The sequence below is a fragment of the Epinephelus moara genome, chromosome 8, assembly GCF_006386435.1.
Source record: "Epinephelus moara isolate mb chromosome 8, YSFRI_EMoa_1.0, whole genome shotgun sequence".
NCBI classification, from domain to species: domain Eukaryota; kingdom Metazoa; phylum Chordata; class Actinopteri; order Perciformes; family Serranidae; genus Epinephelus; species Epinephelus moara.
Window position 1 is genome coordinate 18,360,116 of NC_065513.1, and position 9,455 is coordinate 18,369,570.

The 9,455-nt window shown below is 41.4% G+C and overlaps 2 protein-coding genes across 2 annotated transcripts in view; both read left to right on the forward strand.

The window, feature by feature from the left end:
• The window catches only part of LOC126394111 (arrestin domain-containing protein 3-like), a 9,278-nt gene extending 8,297 nt beyond the window's left edge, over positions 1–981 (forward strand). The window contains exon 6 of the mRNA XM_050050729.1: positions 230–981. Within this exon, the coding sequence (XP_049906686.1) occupies positions 230–628 (399 nt within the window). The 3' untranslated portion in view covers positions 629–981. The remainder of the gene's footprint in view (positions 1–229) is intronic.
• A 1,027-nt stretch (positions 982–2,008) lies between these two features.
• LOC126394110 (arrestin domain-containing protein 3-like) lies at positions 2,009–8,343 on the forward strand. The gene is made up of 6 exons (XM_050050728.1): positions 2,009–2,769; positions 3,670–3,727; positions 3,820–3,961; positions 4,523–4,619; positions 4,860–5,113; positions 5,458–8,343. The coding sequence occupies exons 1-6, from the start codon at positions 2,520–2,522 to the stop codon at positions 5,899–5,901; spliced, it is 1,245 nt and encodes a 414-aa protein (XP_049906685.1). The 5' UTR covers positions 2,009–2,519; the 3' UTR covers positions 5,902–8,343.
• Positions 8,344–9,455: the final 1,112 nt, after the last annotated feature.

Below are 9,455 nucleotides of genomic sequence, written 5' to 3' on the forward strand. Positions count from 1 at the left end.
AGGTGGGCGTAGACACGGTTGAGCAGGTAGATGATGGCGTCCTCAACTCCAAGTCGGGGCTGATAGGCGAACTGGAGGGGGTCCAAAAGTGGCTTGACCATGGGCCGGAGCTGCTCCAAGACGAGTCTCTCCAGGGTCTTCATGATGTGGGAGGTCAATGCCACGGGTCTGGCATGAATGACAGTTTGATTCAGGTCATTTTACTTCCTCATATGTTTGTGTTTCCCAGGTGTATTTGGACATCAGTTTTGCCTTTGATCCAGAGGTGGTGTTTCCGCTCATCATCGTTCCTTCTCGCTTTACCACCCTTTATCCTGATGAGGCTATGGGGCTTTACCCAGCTGGAGCTGCTGGGGGCCCAAGTTACAGCGACTTCCCTCCTCCTGCCTTCCCTGTGGGACCTTATCCTGCACCCGCAGGTCCAGGTGCTTATGGATACCCAGCAGCAGATCCTACTCAATATGCAATCACAACAAACAACAATAATCCGTGGCCACAGCAGGCCATTCAATATGGTTTTTCAACTGCATCTTCATCTGCAATCCAGCATCCTGGCCCTACTGCTCCACCTCTGTCTAAACAGGGAGAAGAACCTCCATCTTATGTGTCCCTTTTCTCATCTTCTTAGGACAGTTTTGGTAGGGTTAGGTAGGTTGGTAAATAGCTGAGCTTCAAGCAATCTTTACAAAAAAAAAAAAATCCTGCTAGATTATGAAGGCTTCTGAGGTATTTATAATGCTGTAAAGTATTTGCTGTACACAAATGCAAAGCTGCATTCTCTACTTCCATTTTTTTTTTTTTTTTAACATTTTGTACGGTTATGTCATATGTGTAAAAAATATTTAATATATGTACAGTGTGCGTTCTGTGCAGTACCAAAGTGACCTGTCTGTGCCCCTCCTTCATTTCACTGTGGGAGTGGGGCAGTTCAGTTGTTCCAGATTTCCAGTAGTTAAGCAAATAAAGCCAAAACAGGTTTGATTACGTTTGTTCTTGGCTGTTGTGTGCATCCATGGACCTGTAAGTAAGTTATGTCACATAACTATGAACATGGTATATGTGTATTGATCCCTTTTTAGACAATCCTTGCATCCTTTTCAGTTCGGCTATAGCTGCTAATGCTAATTAGGCCCACTTGAAGGTTCTGTATGTAACTTTTTACATGTTTTAATCACTTGCTGTTGCAAAAGGGTGAAAGGATTGTAACTTAAAAACCAAGACCTTCCTCACCTTCCTTTGTTACATATAAAAGCCTGAAGACTGATTTGTATATGAAGGATTTAAGACAAATGTAACATTGGTGCTCGCTCCGGAGTGCCTTCACCTGCCACTCAAACACACCTGTCCAACAGAGAGAAGGCCAACTCCACGTCATTCTCCATCCCCATTCCCATCCCCATTTTTGGTGCTCTGTTCATTTTCGTAGCTTACATTTGCATCCATGCTTGCAATATGGCACCTGGTCACTACGTTTTACTGAGTCCAGCTCTCACGCCTTGCATTCTGTGGCTGTGCCTTAAGGCTATTGCCTAGAAACATCTCAACCACTGCACAATAAAAAATTCAAGAGAAAATGCTGTAATCAGAGAGCAGGTCTCTGCAGGTGCAGACACTGCCACATACTTCTTGTGCATCATAAGTGATGATTGAGAGTGGACTTTTATATGAAGCAATATAATATTTTTTATGAAGTTCGGTTTGAGTGTGAACTATTTGTTATAACTATTTAATTCGGTTTTCTTTTTTTGGCCACAAGGTGGCACAGCTCTCAAATAATGTTATCTACCTGCATTGTGAGATATTACTGTGATACCTATTTTGGTTGAATAAGGTTGAACTGCATCACATGAGACAACAGGGGAGAGGATTTCTGTAACCTTGTTTTACACGAGTGCACTGGACTTGAATTAATTGATGCACACAGAAGAAGAAGCAGGTTCCATTTGAAAGCATTTCTCTTATGTAAGATGTGGTTAATTGGTTTTCCCATCTATGACTGAAAGAAAGCATGCACACAAATTCAACAATATCACATCAGTACATGAATACATCCCTACTTCAAAAGGTCATAATACTGTCAGAATTAAATTGAGTGATTAGATGTAGACTTTAGCTTTACAATGGCAAAGTAAACACGACTTATACCAGTCACTCAACGCATTCAGGAGAGGACAAAGTAAACCTGCTCAGTCCAAGTGCAAACAGTGAACTCTGAACATCAGTGTCAGCTGCCCAGTTCCTACACCTGTGCCTCTTTTTGGGAGATAATTGGGAGTCATGGCACATTGGGGAAGTTTTCCTTGTAGGCTTTAACCAGGAGATCCCTTTCTGCCAGAAAGCCATCGAAGCTTTGTCCCGACTGTACAGTACACGTGACCTCCACTATCAACAGACTTCAGTCTTCGGGCGGAGCCAAACAAGACATGAGCCAAACCCAACGCCAGTGTTCCGGGTTATTCAGGTAATTCTTCACGCTGTGCAGCAACAGTTGGGAGTAACAACTTATCGATCCGTCCAAAATGTCTCCGATAAAGGACTTGCAAGTCGTATATGACTCTCTCAACGAGAAGGAAACATTTTCTGCAGGAGACGTTGTCACTGGCACAGTCAGCTTTAATCTGACAGAAGACACAGAAGTGAAGGGGCTGATCGTGAAAGTAAAAGGAGACGCGCATGTGTGCTGGACAGAAGGCACAGGAGACAGGAGAAGGACCCACCATGCGTACAGGAGATACTTCAAAGTCAAGGAGTTCCTGATTGCAGAAACAGGTGGGGCAAACACATATGTGACTATGACCTGTAAACATAGGCATAATTTGTTATTTTAAAATGATGGGCGATAGTTTGACAGGGTGGCTGCATAACACATACACAGTGTAGTGTACTTTGTAAGTGATATAGCTTTACTGTGCTCGAATTACTATAAATATGGGTACCTGAGGGTGTGTCCACTGTCTGCTTGTCACGTGACTGCTTGTTTTGCAGAGTGTACTTTGTCCAAATCCATTATTTATTTAGATATGTTGTATAAAAATATGAGAATAGTTTAAAAACAGTCATAGTTGTATCCCCAGCTCTTACAACAATGAAAAATTAAGATTCAAGGAAACAGAGGGAAATTTGTCTTGGGCCCTACACCCATACTGCAGCCGTAGAAATACAACATACAACATAGTAGGCTACATAGACAAATCAACATTACACCCAAAGTAGCAATAGGAAACACAAAAAGATAAATAAATAAATAAATAACATTATGTGCTAAAATGACCTCTATAAAAATGCAAACAAGCAAATCTGCAAAAGTCTGCAACGAGGCACTGTAAACCTCTTACCAAAGGGCAACAGCTCGGACCCTGTATGCAAAACATGAGCGGAGTCATTGATGATCTTACTGGCTTGACTTAGAGTAGCCTGTTCACCTAAAATGTATCATGAATTAATGTTATCCACTTGTAAGTAGGCCTCTATCGCACATTATGGTCCATATTTTACACATCACCAAGCACATTATGAACTGCACGTACACGATCGTTGTTTTGATAGACTTCCCAGAACCAAATGAGTCTCTTAATCTCTTTGATTACACAACACAAAGTGCAACAATCCACCTGACTCTGTCATTCGAGCCACCTCAGGAAGTGTTGATCATTCTCACTTCTTTTGCAGGAACTGCACTTCCCAGAGGAGTCCATCGCTTTAAGTTCAGGCTTCAAATCCCACAGGGGTAAATAGTAATTTCTAGCATCTAAGCATTCGTAATGTGGCTTTGTTTGCTTGTAGAAATAACTGCATGTGTGGACTGGTCTTGTTTTACAGCAACTTTCCGCCATCCTTCAAAGGGCTTCATGGACGAATTGCCTACGTGCTTCAAGCAAAGATGTCCAGGAGCTGGCGGTGGCCTGCCTCAGTACACAAAGAGCTCAAATTTGTTTCAAAGTATACATCTCAGAAGGTCATGGTAGGTGGGATATGACAAGAAACACCTTAACACTTTCTCCTTAACTTGACACTATTTACACTTTCCAAACAAACGTTGGCTAAAACTCAAAGTAAAGAATAGAGGAGTTGGTGGACATACAGCATGAAGAGTTGAGTGTGAAAATAGATGTATAGAGAATGTGTCTCAACAAAGTTTTATGAAGTCTGGCATGGAGAAAAGTCTACACAACAGCAGCTGCTTGAATATAATACAAAGGAGGCAGGCAACAGGACCAAATGTAATCTGAGGTATCATTCGATGTGACGTGTAATAGGTTGAGCAAACAGAAAATAAAAAACACATAAACCGTTTTTTTGAATCAACAGGAAATGCATTGGGTTCACCTAAAAGGAGTTGCGCTTGGCATGAGGAAAGTGGTGTTTTGGTAGTGTGGCTTATAAGAGAATCAAAAGAGAGCATACTGTGTTTCTCAACCCCGTCGTAATCTCTGCAAGATGCCAGTATTTTCCCCTGAACTTTGAATTTCAGCTGTATGAGGCATTGTTATGAAATAACCCTGGCTTGTATGATTTATTCTAGTGTCCCCAGACTGCTTCAGTGTCTAAAGAGATCGGGCATTTCTCTAAGGGGAAGATTGAAATGTCTGCTACCATCAACATGAAGGTTTGCTCCCCAGGTAAAGTCACTCTGACTTGCAAGAAACACAACCACGTCATTGTGAGAAAAAAAAGCAATGTATTGTCAGCTTTGTTTCAACATGATTATCACATCTCAAAACAAGTTTATGCAAGTTTTCTATACATGTATATGCTTTATAAACAAAATTATTGAGCACTTACATAGAGTAAGTGTATGTGGCGACATTATTCCAGAAAAAAACAGTGCATATTCAGATGTTATGATTTGTTTTTGATAGGTGACACCATAGATGTTGTTGCCAAAATCCACAACTCCTCTTCCAAGAAAGTGAAGCCCAAAGTCAGTTTAATGCAGCAGGTGGTGTACTGTGCAACGGGCCACAGAAGAACCAGTGGCCAGTGTCTGTGGAAATACGCTGGGGATTCTCTGGAAAACAAAGAGGGTACTATTTCCTGCCAAGTGAAGATTCCTGATGATGCCATGTGCACTGTCGCTGATTGTGACATCATCTCGGTTACAAATATCCTCAAGGTAGGTAAAAATGTGGTAGTAATGGTACATCAACTCAAATAATGTATAAATAAAAAAAATAAATGTATAATTAAGCAATATCACACTCGAGCTTGTGATGTTGTACTGTGATATCGTCACGGCTGTGATTCGGTCGTAGGCACGAGGCCGAATCACAGCCGTTTTACTGTCTCTCGACCAATCAGATTGCAGGGCTGGAACTAACTGTTGTATAATAAAAGACTATAATCATGTTTATCAGACTTCCCGACCAACTTAATAGATATTGGCATAAAAGGCCATTTGCTTCAAATCATCTTTGAGGGAGACATACTTGACATCCTGATGTGTTTCTGTGTTTCCAGGTGTATGTAGACGTCAGTTTTTCCTTTGACCCAGAGGTGGTGTTTCCACTTGACATCGTTCCCTCTAGCTGTGGTACCTTTCAGCCTGGTGTAGCTCCGGGGCCTTACCCTGCTGCTGCTGGGGGCCCAAGTTACAGCGACTTCCCTCCCCCAGCCTTCCCTGTTGGGCCTTACCCTGGGCCTGCACCCATAGGTCCAGGTGCTTATGGATACCCTCCAGCAGGTCCCACTCAACCTGCAAACATGACAAGCGGCTATAATAATCCATGGCAACCACAGGCTGTTCCATACGGGTTTCCAGCTGCAGCTCCATCTGCAGTCCAGCATCCAGCCCCTACTGCTCCGCCTCTGTCTCAACAGGGAGAACAACCTCCACCTTACATGTCGCTTTACCCCCACATTCAGCCCACTTTCAGTGGGACAGGGCCAGATCACAAATACTGAATCTTTAAAAAGGACCCAGATAATCTTGACCTAAAAAATACAGACAGGTCATGCTTTATATGTACTCTGTTGCGTTACAGAGAAAAAAATCCTTGTCTTTGCCTTTTATTTTGATCACAGTTTAATCTGTTTTTGTTTTTTTTGTTTTTTTTATAAAATCGCTTGTGACATCTCAAATGTGGCTTTAACTTGCAAAAGAACATGTAGCCCATTTTGTAGAAAATATCGAGATGTGTATCTTGTGTTGCAATTCAGCCTGAAAATACCAAGACATGAATTTTTGTTCATATCACTGAGCCCTACTGTAGAACCACAATGACCTGTCTGCAGTGGTGAAAGTAGATTGACATAGTTGCTGGTACTGCTCACTTCATACTGTTGTCCTGTTGTTTTTTAATGTCTGTATGGCGCACAAAGAAATTAGAATAGCAGATGATTTACTTAAATGTTGTAGGTGCCACAGAATAATTTGTGAATGTTGGCAAAACTTTTCAAATCAATTTGCTTTCCTTTAAATTCGAGGAAAAGTACAACTGAATTTATCAACAATAGTTGAACAGGTTACAGGTGTCTGTCTTTGAATTTTCAGAACATTGAGCACATAAATAAAGTTTTCTAAGAGAGAAATCATTAAATATTTGGGGAGAGTACACTTTATTAGCATAATTTTATTGAACATGTTTTCCAATAAAAAATTCCCCAAAATTATGCAAAAGCATATTTTTCCCAAACATGTTGTAGTATAGCCAACAGGGACCCATTAATGTGTGAAGGAATTTTTAGGACTCTACACCTTATAAGAGGAAAGTTATTGAGTAGTTGTTTTTTCTTTCGGTGTTGCACTTTGTAGACAGTCCCTGCACAATTGTCCCACAGCTGGTTGCACATAGAGAGCAATGTTATTTATCCAGCTCGGACGAAGGCTCGTTTTGATGGAAATTGGATTGTAGCTTGTCGTCTAGTTTACTGTGGGTGGAAGGAGGTATTGTTTGTGTTTTAACAACATTTGTTTATGATGTATTGATCTGGGAAGTTTTAAATCTGTGAATATCTTTCCAACTATACTGAAATGGTGTGGTCAGGCAGCTACGTGTTTTCTCTTGCTTCCTTACTTTTAATACAAATGTTTATTCATTTATGGCAATGCACTTTAACTGAAGTAGTTTTCTTCTCTATGCAAGCTTTAAGTTGACCAAGAGGGAAGCCAACACATTAAAAAGACCATCACCACTTGGTCTACTCCATCATCCCCTCTTAGAGTGGTATGTTTTGTCTCCCCAGTGCAGTTCCCAAAGACCACAGGAGTAGTGATGAAAAGATTGGTTCTTTTAAGAAATGCAGTTTGTGGCATTCACTTGCCACTAGCAAACCGACTCAGGAAGCTCTAGCTGGCAAGCTGGGAGATGTGCTTGAGCTGCAATTATACTGCGTTCCACAAGCTCTCTCAGCTCTTTTTGTCTAATAAGTACATGAATTAACAACTCCTTTAAGTGCCACAACCTTATAAACACCAGCAAAACAGCCGTCACAAATGTGCCTTTCAGTCTTTTGGTCTGAATCGGCTACCTGGCAATAACAATATTTTACCATCTCTGTTATATGGCGGTTGATCTCGCCCTGTTTTCCCAATTTATTGACATTTTCGGCCGCTGTTCATCTTCTTTGAGTTAGTCACTAACTGCTGCTAGGTGCTGCTGTTTAAATCATGCACAGCTGGCATAACACATAATCGAAACATCACACCTGTTCTGCCCATGGTCCTGTCTTGCCAGCGTTCCACAAGTGCCGTCCATTTTAAACAGACACCGATTCGGCACTGGTACTACCCCATTTTTGACTTATGACTTAAGTCTGTCTACTGATTCTGTTAACGTACCTTTTATACAGAACAGCTAGGTGGCGTAATGGTGTGACATTCCTACTTTGAACAGGCAGTGTAAAAGGTACAAAAGAGTCATTCAAAAAGAAGGATTAATATGAGAATCTAACAGCAGGAGATTTTTTCCAAAGTTCTCCTGTAATTGAGCCAGTTTAGTCCAAAATGGGTGTGACTACCTTTGTTCTTGACCGTTTTGTGTGTCCCTTGACCTGTACATATGTTATTTTACATATTGTATTAATATTGTTTTATGTATATGCAATTTTTTTTTTTTTAGGTATTTCTTGCTTCCTTTTCATTTTGGCTGCTGCTGGTAGTGCTAATTTGGCCCACTGAAGAGCATTGATTCCTTATATTCCTTCCTTTTTCAAAAACCATATACATAAACTGTTATTCTTGTATACTATGTCAACCAACACTCAGCAATAAAGTGTTTTAAGTGGAACTATTGTGGAACTATAATGACATTTGATCCGTCACTCCAGTGGTGAATGGTGATTTTCCAGAACATGACTTTTTGAGAGGAGCCACAGTCAGCGCACTTCTTCTTTTTTTTTTTTTTTGCGAAGGATATGTTTTTCCACGGTCAGTTGTTTCAAATGTTTCACAAAGAAGAAGTTTGTAAGAAATGCATGTGAAAAGAGAACTTCTGTTTTTTGTCGGTTAAACATGGCATGCAAAAACCAGCAGTTCCTCATCCAGTGAGATGGCGCCCAAGTTCAGTTTGTGGTGGCAATACCAAACATGAGGGCAAAGTTATGTAGTTGACCCCTGTGTTAGATCTCAAATACAGAAGGATGTCAGGTGTGCAATAAAATGTTCTACTGATCTGATGCCAACAATCCAGAGTTGTGACATTTTCTCAGTGAAGTACCATTTGCAATGATGTTGTTATGGTAAAGCCAGGACCATATCCTGCTGGGGCTGTTGGGGGTCCGAGCTACAGCAACTTCCCTCCCCTTGCAGTGGCCATGGGTCCTTATCCTGCATCCCCACACTCAGGGAGATATAGAAACCCAAGAGCTCAAAGGTATTCGGCACCACCACCTGTGTATGCTGGTCCACCAGGCGTGTATCCTGCTCATCCAGCACACATGAGTTGGGGCTACAATAACCAATCAATCTGTACTCCACCCTTTGCCTACTGCTCCAATATTTCAACCACTTCTCTATCCCCCAGAGATCTACACATTCTCTCCTCCACCCTTTCACATATCCCTAACTGCTCCTACATACAGCCTGCTACCTTCTGCACCAATGATGAACACAGACNCTATCCCCCAGAGATCTACACATTCTCTCCTCCACCCTTTCACATATCCCTAACTGCTCCTACATACAGCCTGCTACCTTCTGCACCAATGATGAACACAGACTTTCTGTCTCAACTGGATGAAGCTCCTCCAGCACTCATACCAGTTAAATTTCTTGATATTAACACATTGTAAATAGTACAGAACTTACACATAAGATCCCATTAACTCATTGTTTTTACCAAACAATCCCCTTAAATTTGTGCAAATCTGAAGAGCCTTTTGTGCATTCTGCTGTTGTGATATCTGGATTGTTCTCCTCACACAAAACAATAATAGGATGTTTTCTAATGACATCAAGCTCCGAGCAGAGCAGAGCCGCGCCTAGTTGTGGGAGGCAGCTAACAGTTATCAGTCAGGAC

Excerpts from the sequence above, each read along its gene's own strand:
- LOC126394110 (XM_050050728.1), top strand. The coding sequence starts at position 2,520 with ATGTCTCCGATAAAGGACTTGCAAGTCGTATATGACTCTCTCAACGAG. Across the intron at positions 3,728-3,819 it reads AGGCTTCAAATCCCACAGGG|CAACTTTCCGCCATCCTTCA; the intron begins GTAAATAGTAAT and ends CTTGTTTTACAG. Across the intron at positions 3,962-4,522 it reads ATACATCTCAGAAGGTCATG|TGTCCCCAGACTGCTTCAGT; the intron begins GTAGGTGGGATA and ends GATTTATTCTAG.